Genomic DNA, 13,413 nt, shown 5'->3' with positions numbered 1-13,413 from the left:
ATAGCAACATGATATTTTTTTCTTTTTGTATATTGTTACAGCTGCCCATCAGGCACAGATGGCAAGCGCTGTCAGACATCCCCGCAACGATGCATTGGGAACCCATGCACTCATGGGGGAACTTGTCGCGACTATGGCAGTGGCCTCAACTGTACATGCCCACAAGGTTACAGTGGTGATGGTTGCCAGTATGAGCACAAGGCCTGTTCTGACGTGTGCCGCAATGGTGCCACATGCAATGAAGTAGCTGGCACATTTCAATGCACCTGTGCACAGGGCTTCACAGGGCCGCACTGCGAGTCCGATGTGCAGGACTGCACACCATCTTCGTGTCCTCCAAGTGCCACATGCATTGACCTTACTAGTGGCTTCTACTGCAAGTGCCCCTTCAATTTAACAGGAGAAGACTGCCGCAAACGTGAGCACAATTCGTTCTTTTAACTCGTATGCACTATCTGTAGTTGCATTGCAGTTTTTAGTGTGTGCCTTTGCAGCAGAACCATAGCTCTACAATATCAATTACATGTCAGTGCACTTTTATGATCTAGTGGGGTAGAGGCTATTGAAAAAAAGTTCTGAAGTGCCTGTAAGTTTTTTCATAGTGCAACAGAGTTTAATGTTAAGTTACTGGTGATGCAAATATTTGTTACCTTCATACTTTTGGCCAAGCATTACAGCCACTCATATATCGTCATGATAAGGAGTAGTCTACATTAGGAGTAGTTGACTACTCCTAATGATTTCAAGTTTGCATCTGCCTTTGAACTTCTGTCTCATTCATATATTGTTACATTTATACATGCCAGCCTGTAAACAGTGGGTAAAATGTATTCAGCAAGGTCTTGTGCACATTAGATTACTAAAAAAATTGAGTGCTTATGATAGCACAAAACAGTAATCTCTTTTTCTTTAAACATTGACATATAGATATAATTAGCTAGATGTTAAATGCATCTTGTCTTGCAGCCATCAACATTGACTATGACCTGTACATCAATGATGAAAGCCGATCCTCGAGTGCTGCCTTGGCAACACCCTTTGAACTGGGCTCGAAAAGCTTGACCATTGCCATGTGGATCCAGTACAACACACCAAGCTCTATTGGAACCTTTCTAACTCTTTACAGTGTGGAGTGAGTTCAAGATTCGGCATCCATATCTGTTTTATGCTTTCCTTCTGTGCTTTAAGCGCAAATGTGCCGTCAACTAAGGGGACTGACTGTGAAAGTGCTTTTACGGCAGCTATCAAGCTATCAAGTAGCCCAGTGCCAAAATTTAAACACCATTTTGCTTGAAGCTGCTATTGCTTCAAGGCTAAGCGGTCAACCTTGAATAATACTACCAGTACACAAGTGAAGAAGAGCTCTTATTTTCTATGCCTTTGTAGTACTGCCCATGCTATAGAATACTCACTATGCGGCCTATAAGCAATTCCAGTCACTCACTGAATGGCCTTTAAGCAGACACAGTATAAGACAGATGGCATGAGCACAATGGTTAGACAGTATTCAAGCATGCAAATAAAATCATAAAGAATATCAAATCGAGTGAGATGGTAACAATCCATTGTTAGCACTGAACCACATAGACCAAGATAAAGCACAGGGAACATAGGACATGAAATGCATTCTCTCTGCTGAGTCTTGACTTTTGTAATGCTGTTAATCAAGAAAATCCTTCCTCCCCCCACAAAAAAACTGAGCTTGCTTATCGAGCAACCAAACTTCAACCCAACCCATTCTGCCGCAACTAGGTCAATAAAAAATTTTCCCATTGTAAAGCTCTCTCCACCTTGCGGATTTCTTGTGAACTTTTTAATCACATAAGTGAGATCACCATGCAAGAAGACTTCTGTGACAGCTTTCACATATTACTTGGGACCAGTCAAAGCTAGAAGAAGGTTGCTAGCTTTGATTTTTGAAATGTTCTTAAAGTGACACTAAAAAAAAGCGTTGAGCTGTATTACTAAATTACGCTTACACAATACCAAAAAAGCTACCCTTACTGTGAGAGCAGGCTCGATAAGCCACAAAAGGTGTAAAAACGAAAGACAGTAGCGACAACGCCATCAAGTTCCCGCACCAGATCCCCATGATGTCATGGATTTTGACGGTATCTGCTCAGGCCTGGCTAATTTTTTATCTATAAACATTGACTACATTGTATTCTAAAGGAGCCAAAGACAGAACTTGGGAAGTCTTTAAAGCTTTTACTGTGCCAAAATGGTCAAAATATGAACAGATATGAAATTTGTGCCGCCATATTGGCGTATCGGCACTCGGATTTTGGTGTGAAGTAATCAAGCTCTCATCACAAAATTAATGAACATAGAGCTTTGCAAGAATGCTTTGTCAATCTAATCTGACTTCATTTTTCCCTAGTGTCCCTTTAAGAAAATAATGTGTTATACAGTTGCCCTGTCTACATTTCCATTTCCTTATTTCTCAGGTCTCCTTACCTGCCTATTGGAAAGCGCAAGCTTGTCATGGCTGACGACACAGGTGTCATGGTGTCACTGTTTCCTGACCTGACATCAGACATTTACATTCCTTACTTAGACAATGTCCCTGTGAATGATGGTCAGTGGCATCACATCGTCGTCATTTGGGATGGCAACCATGGCACCTTGACACTCATCACTGACACAGCTGTGGCTGGAATGGTCACTGGCTACATACATCAAGAACAACTACCAGACTTGTACGTAGTGCTTCGCAGAGGCTATGCTTCTTGAAAGATGTCACATACTGGTTGAAACATTCCTTTAAAACTATTTGTGGCTTCCCTCCCTCCACTGCCCCCTTTTTTCTCTTGATGTATTTTGTTCAGGTACGTCAGATACATATGGAGAAAAATAGTAAACAAATCCACATAACTTTCTATATATAAAGTTTTTAAGAAGAGGGAACAGCGATAAAATTGTGGACTTTAGATAAGAAGTAAATTTATTTGTGCTGTGAAGTTCAGCCATGTGCAGTGCATGTGTTACAAACCACAAGTTTAGTGATATACCTCATTTCATTTGAGCAATTACAAGGTTTTCTTGCAAGGCAAGACAGAAGGAGGACATAATCCTCCTGACTAAGGTTTTTGCCTCACTGTAGCAGCAGATGTAGCAGTTTCCATTTAATAAAAAAAACAATTATCATAACTAATACAAATTGTTACAAACACATTCAATTACAAACATGATAAAAATAACTATAAATTCAAATTTTACATTATATTAAATGTTTGTAATGAATATGCACTTTTTTATCACTGTGCTAGAGTAATCTAATGTTAACAGATTTAACTGAAAGTTAATCAGCTAAGCTAAAATTATTTGTTTAAACATATTTATTAATTAAGTTTGACAACCTCTCAGAAAGTGCAAGGGTGTGGAGGAGCCAAGTGAAGAGCTAAATACGATATAGCACATATTCACAGTACTAAGTTTAGCTGGAACCAACAAAAGAAAGCATCAAAAAGCCAGCCATGAGCTACACAATATGCTGTCATAACATTACTAGCCTTTCACAGGTGTCTGTGTGCAATGTGTCACCATTCCTAAATTCAGCTTCACACTCCTTTTCATGTTCTATTCAGTGGCTGGGTCAGCCTGGGTGCACCACTAAATGAGGAAAACAAGGCCACTGCAAACAGTGGCTTCCACGGTCGCATCAGCAGAGTCAACATTTGGGATCGACCACTGGATTTCACATCTGAAATACCCCACCAATTCCGAAGCTGCAAAAATGCTCCAGTTCTATTTGATGGACTGCTCCTCAGGTGGACTGGCTATGACAGGTTAGTGGTACAGCTGCATTGCTCTTTTGTGGCCTTCACAACATGATTAGCTGGCTAATGGCAGAGCATTCCTAATGTTGAATATATATAAGTAAATGGCACTCAGCACACCACTCTAAAGTCAAGTCAATATATGTATAGGTATTAACAAGTTCCAAAGAACTACTTCTCTGCTTATGCTTCATTCTATAACAGATTTATATCATATTTTCTTAAGAGTAACCCCCACCCCCCCCTTTCATCATTTCTCAGAAGTGATTAGTCTGCAAAAAAAAAAAGAAGTGCATAATTGTCATCATCCCCTTTGTTCTTGAATATAGGCTGTCTGTGTTCAAATTTATCTCATGGTGAAGTCTTTAAAAAAGTGCAGTGTTACAAAAAGGCTCAATGGAACAAAAAGATGATTTGCTGTGGAAGCAGGTGCAGCAGCTCGGGCAGCAGCACAAAGGACTTTGTGTCAAGTGACAGTGGAAGTGAATAATTATATATGAATGCTCCAAAGGTGTGCTGTAATTTACTTAGCAGACATATACTTTCTTTCTTTCACTTGAAATGAATTTGGCCTCTTTATTTTTGGTGTTATCCATAAGAAAATTGTATTTCTTGGTTGTGATTTGTAATATCGTTTCATTTGCCTCAAAGCTAAGCACTCCACCCTCGCCGCCTCCATCCTTCCCTTACCCAGTGCTGCCAAGATGCGACGCCAGTTTTTTCCTAACTTGGATTAAAAATCCCTAGACTTCCCTAGATGTTTGCACAATGTAGTTCTTAATTTTGTTAATACAGTCAACTTATGCTAATTCTATTCTGATGGGACCGACAAAATTGGTTGAATTATCTGGTGGGTCGAATTGAGCGAAAGGCTGGGGGGACGCTAAAACACGCAGTTAATTCACGTGGCAGTATTTGCCTTTAAAGTTAGTTTTGCCACAGCACACTTGTTATGCGATGAAACGTACCAAGCGGGAAAAGGGGCTACTGTTACGGGGCATAGCACGTGTCCTTAATTTGCAGACGCACATGCACCGTCTACAGTCACAGTATGAGCACCGAGATGCCTAATAAATTTACTGAAAGGCTTTCAGAGTTTTAGAAAGACCCCTGCTCTTTTTTTTGGCTTTATACGTCCCCTCAACTTTTCTTTTCTTTGTTTTACCACATTTTTTTTTTTTCACTTTCTTCATCAGAACACAGATGATTTTTCTAAGCTTTCCGGTGCACGGCACATATAGAACACGTTCCAGGCCCCGTTAATAATCTTCTACACGAAACACACATGCGAAACAAGGGCTGAAATCACCACAGATACGTCAGAAATAGCTCTGAGTGGCTGTCAGTATGCTTATTAGGCGTCTAGGTGCTCGTGCTGTCACCGGAAACGTGTAATATGTCCCGTGACAGTGGCCCCTTTCTATTCTTCATACGCTTAACACGGCTGTACTGCAGTGAAGCTGACAAGTCAAGTTCGAATTCCCCGCGACGGCCAATTTTGAGATCAAAATAACGGAAGTTTGGACCCATATAGAAATGTATGAGCGCCGGCCGGGACCTTCGGTCCAGATCGAATTAACCAAAAGATTGAAATAACTGTATCGAATTAACAGAAATGTTGTATAATTTCTGTAACAATTACTTTTTTGTTTGTGGTATCAAATAGACACAGCAAGCAATTGATATATTAAATTTATGTCTAAACTTGTTTCAAAATATTAAAATAATGAAGTCACTAGACTCAAGCTGAAATGATGTTGTAATGCAAGTTTGTGTGCTGCTTGAAGCCATAGTCACAGAGAAAGATGCCAGCACATACGTACTTTCTTGTTGTCCGAAGTTGTTCTTCCCATAGACCATAGTGCCAAGATTACATGAAGCTTCACTCGAAATGTAAGAAAGATGAATGCTGAACCTCCCTTACACAATGTGACAGCGTCAAAACAGTGTGCCACTTCAGGACACCAATGTAGATCATGTGAATAATTTTTTTTTGAATGCTGTGTACTGACATAGCACCACCACACTTACACATAATTTGCAGTGAAGCACGAACAATTCGAGCCATATGTTTATCATTCCTTTGAAGCGAAGCTTGCCCAAACACATAACCACTGGAACGCTGTCCAAGGTTGCTCTGCCTATGGACGGTCCCCGGAAAATTTTAGTATATGTTCACAACGTCTGCTTTTTAGCACCACAACCACAATGTAGTGCTCAGCACTAGGCATATATGTCTGCTTATGCCTAGATTTGCCTGTGCTGCTTCGTTTGGTGTTCTATCATACATTTGTTTCATCGGTTAAAGATAAGTATCTCATTCTGAGTGCACAGACATCGACAGCCTAGCTAGACATACGAACGACAAAATCTCAGCAGCAGTACTTTAAAGAACCCTGAGCATCCACACCCCATCATTTACTTGGCGAGATATGTTCATTGTGCTGCAGTAGGATCAAGTCATAGTTTGCATGATAATGCGAAAGTAATTTGCAGTCACTGAAATCAAAACATGCTGTCACATCAGCAGTTTCATCATTTCAATGTCATAGTTCACAATTTCCCTAGATTTGGAAAAACTTCCTTAAACAATGCTTACAATCACTAGATCTAGAGAAATTTCTTTAAAATTGGCAGCACTGTCCCTACCACAAACACAGACATGCACACACATTTTCGTCATCATGGCTATGAAAATAACTGGGTGCTTAGATTCGAATAAATGTTGTGCAGTGGGGAAAAAAACATCACTGCAAATAAACATTGAGGAGAGACGAACAGCCATACCTCATACACCATGTGCTTGTTAACAAGACCTGTCATTCACTTGTGTGCCAAGAGAACTGTACACATTCTACATGGCATGCAATCTTCCAGACAACTGGTATGCACCCCCATCTTCATGCTTGTAGATTAGAACAGCGAAAGTATGCAGTGAATGAGATATAACAGTATGTATTTAGGATATAAAAGAAGCTGACACTAAGCTGTGATTTTCAGTGGCCAAAGCAGTTTTTATGTTCAAAAAATAGCAACATTATAAGCATAAGCATGACAAATCTTTCATGGGTCACCATCATGTCTGCTGGCTGTGGCGCTTCCGGTTTCCTTTTTCTCTCCTTTTAGTACAGTGAATGTCATGCATGTATAAAGAAAAAAAGAGTTATAGCACCCACAGTAAACATTATTGTGAATTGCAAGAAGACTAACATCTAGAGTGCAGCTGTATGTTATGTTCACTTTCTCTGAAACAACAGTCTAGCTGACAAGCATACGCATAAAGTTCTCGTTATGAACAAATGTAGGTGTTGCACATAGTTGTACTAAAGTGCAGCTATGCTACTTGCTCGTTCTTGTTATATTTGCTTTTTTCGTACATTGAATCATCATGTAAGCCGAACGCGCTTAGGAGCAAGAGCCCCTGTCAGGCCATATGGCCTTTAGCTCTTGTTTCCTCTTTCTGTAAAGAAGAAAGAAATACACTTCAAACTTCAAACTAAATGCTAGTGCCAGTCTTGCCTATGTACCATACTCTACATCATCTTGCTTTTGGCTTTGGTTTACAGGGTTTAAATTAGAACAACTGGAAATCCGAGTTAGGAGAATGACAACCTGCCAATTGTCTGTGTTGTGATGTGTTTCTTTTAGGATGCTTGTAATCTTATGGGACAGTAATGCATATGCATAGATTTATAAAAAAGGTGTGCTCAATCATTCTTTCTTCATGTTGCACAGGGTGGATGGTACAGTAGAGAGGCAGGGTCCAGGAAAGTGTGGGCAGCGAGTGTGTGGTGTGGGCTTCACAGGCGATGAGTGTCGTGTCCGGCACCAAGACAAGACACCACCAAAGACAATCTACTGCCCTCCAGACATGTGGGTGGTCACGCCTAACAGTTCTGTGGTGCTCCAGTGGGAAGAGCCCCAGTTCTCTGATGACTATGGTTCTATACGCATACATGAGCGTAATGGCGTTAGGACAGGTATGCATTCTGAACTTCTTTCATACATTAAAATTTGTGCTTCACTCTATGCAGTTTTTAGTGTGCATTGATTGCTTTCATTTGGTCCCCTAGGTGGTACAGCAGTCACCAGTTGGAAGCTTGCACTGTTATTCTTACTCTGATTCCATTTAACAATCTTAATATAGTAGCCTCCCCTTAAGACAAACATGATATACCTTTATAAATATGTCTTATCTGAAGTTCAAGTTAACAGAAGTGGATTTAATATATCGAAAACTAAACAAAGGTTTGCACTGAAACTTATCCATAATGAAGTTGGACCTCTAGCTTTGCTATCAAAATAACCTGCTTCACTGATAGAAATAAAACTCATTGCATTCATTTTTTTTATTAGATTTTAGTGACTTGCAGAAGTAAGCCTCAGTAGAAAATTGGTTTCTACCTTTCCTAAATTGCACAATTGGGGTGTTCTCAAAACAAGAGCTTTAACTCGACAGCACTAGCTTGACAACAAGAACATAGACCAGTGCTCCAAAAAATAACATCTGTGTATCAGTGCATTAAAAACACAAAAAACTTATGTCTTAAAATACAATACACATCAGTCTCTTAAAATAGTTGACAAATCTTATGATCATGAAACACAGCTTGACATGTGGTGTAGCTCATGGCTTCAATTCTGCCCGCATTTAATAGAATAAATGCAACTGTTACAAAGATGCAGTGCTGTTAAGATTTTCATAATTTCAAGTCTCACGGCTTTCTTAAATGCTTAATGGTAAAAATCCTACTTCTGACACATGCCATAATGCCTTGCTTTTTTTGACACAATAAATTTTATCCACACCGATGTAGCATTTCTCAGAAAGAGCATTTCTATTTAATTGTGCATTTAGACAAAGAACTTTCTTAGTGTGGCATTAAATATACATTTAAAATGAAGAGAACAGATTGAAGATATAGAACGCATTGTTTCTTGTAACAAGCCCCTTTTTCCTTCCAGGTCAAGCATTTATGAAAGGAACCTATGACTTGTCATATGTGGCTTTGGATGAGGCTGGGAATGCTGCCCAATGTGACTTCAGGATACATGTGCTCAGTAAGGCTGTCTAAACATTTCCTTTTACTTGGCTAGGCTTTTCTGAACCACAGCATTTTTTACAGTACTACCAGGCGTTAAAATGCATAAATAGGATACAGTAACACCATACGACCTTAAACCATAAGGAAATAGAGAATATAGCTCAAAATATCCAAGTAGTGAAATTAATGTTATATAAATAAAGGACCATAAATAGCATGACTACAGTCTCTTAATTGTGCTGCAATAACAGCATACATGATATTGAGGACAGCTCAAAGTAGATGATAAATCAAGCTGCCCAACATAAATTTTTACAGGCTCACCCAGTTATCCACTCCTCAATATGCTTGACTTGGTGTGCGCAACAGCTGTCATAGTGAGAAAAATAAATAAATAAAAAACTGAAATACCTCTTGTAGGTGAATTCTGCCCCTTGCCTGCACCTCCACTTGGTGGCCAACGCCACTGCTCTGACTGGGGTCCTGGAAGTCGTTTCAAAATGTGCACCATCAGTTGCGAGGATGGCCAAGAGTTCTCCCAACGCATCCCAGAGTTCTATGTCTGCGGTGCAGAAGGATTTTGGCGCCCTTCAGACAACCCCAGGGACCAGCTTGTCTTCCCTGCCTGCTCACGTGAGATCTTCTTTAAATGCCCTATAAACTCTTAAAGCCACCTGATAAAAAAAGTTCGTGTACATTAAGAGTAGGTGAGTGTCAGGATTCTTTCTGAGACTTTGCTGAAAAGGCAGGATGGATGTCAGTGCACACATTTGTTGTCATCATAAGTCTTCAATGATGACAGTGGTGTAACAATGACTGTATCATGAAACAGATGTTGTTCTTATAGCACTAAGATGTCAGTTTAAAAGCAAAGGTGACCAGGATACTCAGTAAAGCTACTTGGAAGGAAGTTTGAACAAGTTGCTTCAGTGAATGACCAGTACTGGCAGGCTGCACGACTCTGTGGGTTGTTACTTTCATAACTACAGGTCTCAAGACACACCTTTACAACACTCCAAAGCTGATAAATTATACTTCAAGGCCATTGACCAATAATAATTAATAGGATTCAATGGTGTACTTAATTTAGTTTTGCCTCTACTTCTATTATTTAAATGACCTTTCAAAATGACTAGCTCATCATCATCATCATCAGACTGTTTTATGTCCACTGCAGGACGAAGGACTCTCCCTGCGATCTCCAATTACCCCTGTCCTGCGCCAACCGATTCCAACTAGCACCCGCGAATTTCCTAATTTCATCGTTCCACCTAGTCTTCTGCTGTCCTTGACTGTGTTTCCCTTCTCTTGGGACCCATTCTGTAACCCTAATGGTTCAACGGTTATCTAACCGGCGCATTACATGACCTGCCCAGCTCCATTTTTATCTCTTGATGTCAATCAGAATATTGTCTATACCTGTTTGCTCTCTGCTCTAAACCGCTCTCTTTCTGTCTCTTAACGTTATGCCTAGCAATCTCCGTTCCATCGCTCTTTGCGCGGTCCTTAACTTGTTCTCAAGCTTCTTTGTCAGTCTCCAAGACTCTTTCCCATATGTCAGCACTGGTAAAATGCACTGATTGTACACCTTCCTTTTCAGTGATAATGGTAAGCTTCCAGTGAGGAGCTGACAATGTCTGCCGTATGCAATCCAACCCATTTTTATTCTTCTATGAATTTCCTTCTCATGATCAGGGTTCCCTGTGATTAGTTGACCTAGGTAAACATACTCCTTCACAGACTCTAGAGGCTGACTAGCTATCCTGAACTCTTGTTCCCTTGCCTGGCTATTCATCATTATCTTTGTCTTCTGCATATTAATCATCAACCCCACTCTTACACTCTCTCTGTTTAGGTCCTAACTGCTACTCATTTACTCTTGAACATCACAGAAATTAAGCACATTATCTTTCCCACAGTTATGCAGGTTGTTAACAAGCCAAACAAAATTGAAAAATAGAAAGAAACCTAATAGCCTTTCAAATTTGAACATTAATCAATTAATTTTAAAATTCAAATCATTGGGTGTACTGCTGTTAAACAGCTGTTGAAAAACATACAATTTCAGCTATACTTTAATACAAATAGCATTCTTTGCCTACTTCAGCTGTCTTGAGCATATCTCAAAAATCAATCAATCAGTCAATCTTTCTATAGATCGATCCATCCATTTATCCACACAAACACACACACACTCTCTATCTCTCTCTTATGCTGACCCAGTTGCCCAAGCTGTCTACTTGCATGCAGTGGCGTAGCAACAGGGGGGGCCGGGGGGCTGTGGGCCCCGGGTGCACGGGGCCAGTAGGGGGGGGGGGGGGGTGTCATATACGTCTGAAAACACCCGAAAATTGTCGATATCCTCGTCTTCCTCGACTACACCCGGGGGGGGGGGGGGGGGTGACAGAAGAGCTAAGGGCCCCGGGTGCCAGACGACCTAGCTACGCCACTGCTTGCATGGGCCATTGGGTATGTGCTCCAGGTTGTGATGCCGTCATGGTCATTCCATTGTTATTCCGGCTTTGTTATCTTACTCTCACCATGTCGTAGTTGTCACGCCTTCTAGCTGCCCCCAGTGGCCTAAGTTGTCTAATAGTTTGGGCGACAAGGTATGCGTTTGTGGTCATAAAGCCATCGTGGTTTTTGCATCATCGTCATTTCATCTTTGTCATTGGGCCCACGTCATGCCATCGTAATTATGCCATCGTAATTATGCCATCGTCTTCCCCCGTCATTTCATCATTGTCATCACTCCAGTAACATCACCTCAATGTTGTCATACCATCATCATCAATACCGCCTTCGTCGCTCCATCGACGCCAGTCTTTCTTTGTCATTCTATTATAATCATACTGTTGTCATTCAATCGTGATTGTGTCGCTGCTGTCATGCCGTCATTGTCAGACAGTCACTATCATGCATCCATTGTCAGACCGCATTTATCATGTCGTCATGAATCATGCCATTGTTGTCACGCCAATGTCATCATACAGGCTTCATGATAAAGTCATTGTTACACCACTGTCATCATACAGTCGTCGTCGCCCCATTGTCCTCTTGCTATTGTCATGCAATCATCATTGTCATAAAGTCGTCGTCATGCACTTGTTGTCATACTGTCATGGTGCAGACGCGGTCATTACATCATCTGACTCTCATGGTTCAGTAATCATGGGACATCGTCGTCACACAGAAGTTGTCATGCCATCATCGTCATGCTTCCGTTTCACCATCGTCATCCTGTCATTGTCATACTACCTTTGTCAATCCATTGACATCATTCCATCTTCGTCATCTTATCGTAATCATGCTGTCATCATTCAATTGTGATTATGTCACCATCGTTGTCATTGCTTTGTCGTAAGACAGACACTATCATGCATGCATTGTCGTACCGTCAACGTCGAGCCGCCGTGGTCGGGTCAGCATTGTCCCAGCTTCTTAATCCGGTTGTCATCATTGTCCCCATGTCGTCGTTTCGCTGTTGTCGTTATACCACCTTCATAATTTATGAATCAACATCTCATTGTCACCATGCTATTGCTGTTATACCACCTTTGTTGTCACTTTGATATCATTCTTTCTCTGTCATTGCATCGCCACTGCATTGGTGTCATACAGTCATTGCCATGCTGCCATGCTCATGGTTGACTTTGGCAAGCAATTGCCATAGCAAAGTGGGACAATATCAATGTTTGTGATATAGCTGAAGCAACAAAAGTCTCAGAAATACCACTGAATGTGTTAAATAAACGTCACTTTAGAAATATGGTCTGTCACTACATTGCTCAAATGCTATTTGCATTACCGTTGACAGTCATTGGGAGATAAGTTCTGCCGTGATTTTTCTATTGCGCACTTGCATCTACATTACTGCCATTTACATTGTACATTGTGTCTGCAACTAATATGGGAAGTTTGTAATAGAAGCAGAACAAAATTAAGTTACTCATTCTCCTCAGAACGTGTTAATTTATGAGCACTACATCATGTTTTAAGTAAAATTGCATATTGACTAACACCTTGTATAAACAAAGTAATTTGAAATGCCATTCCTAGCATTTAGATACATTCATAAAGGATTGCTACAACCATAAAAACTGCAACAAACCATGCCTTAGGGACAAGCATTTCACAAAAGTATTATGAGGCCCCTGTTGTTTTTCATTGTTGAAATGGCACTCTCATTTTCTGAATTAAATAACATAATTGGACAATATTAAAAAATTGAAGTTTTTAGTTTTTTTTCTTGGATACCTGTTGACTGATTAGTGATGGTATGAGGCCTCAGTTTCTCGAAAGCACAAGAATTAATTACCTCATACAGTATTTTAAAGTGATTACTGAAATTTTGTTGTAGCATGGCTTCAGGTTTGAAGCAGGCCTCCATGTAACACCACAAAAATCAAAGGTAGTGATCATGTGGTATCACAAACTGCTAATGTGGGCATCAGATACAGTGGTCATAGGTTATAATGACTACTAAAAGCTGAGCACTTGATGGGATAATAGTTGAGGGAGTGAGAGGGTCGCTTTGTGTTCCTAAAGAATAAAGTCCCTTACCAGAGAAGTGACAGGAAAAGACCAGG

The 13,413-nt window shown here is 40.5% G+C and overlaps 1 protein-coding gene across 1 annotated transcript in view; it reads left to right on the top strand.

The window, feature by feature from the left end:
- uif (sushi, von Willebrand factor type A, EGF and pentraxin domain-containing protein uif) overlaps window positions 1-13,413 on the top strand; it is a 135,557-nt gene that overhangs the window by 103,495 nt on the left and 18,649 nt on the right. The window contains exons 41-47 of the mRNA XM_075690397.1: window positions 42-418; window positions 967-1,132; window positions 2,448-2,699; window positions 3,588-3,788; window positions 7,515-7,759; window positions 8,745-8,840; window positions 9,245-9,457. Of these exons, the coding sequence (XP_075546512.1) occupies window positions 42-418; window positions 967-1,132; window positions 2,448-2,699; window positions 3,588-3,788; window positions 7,515-7,759; window positions 8,745-8,840; window positions 9,245-9,457 (1,550 nt within the window). The remainder of the gene's footprint in view (window positions 1-41; window positions 419-966; window positions 1,133-2,447; window positions 2,700-3,587; window positions 3,789-7,514; window positions 7,760-8,744; window positions 8,841-9,244; window positions 9,458-13,413) is intronic.

Source organism: Dermacentor variabilis, chromosome 1, assembly GCF_050947875.1.
Source record: "Dermacentor variabilis isolate Ectoservices chromosome 1, ASM5094787v1, whole genome shotgun sequence".
In the NCBI taxonomy this organism is placed as follows: domain Eukaryota; kingdom Metazoa; phylum Arthropoda; class Arachnida; order Ixodida; family Ixodidae; genus Dermacentor; species Dermacentor variabilis.
This window is presented reverse-complemented; position numbering and strand designations above follow the sequence as displayed.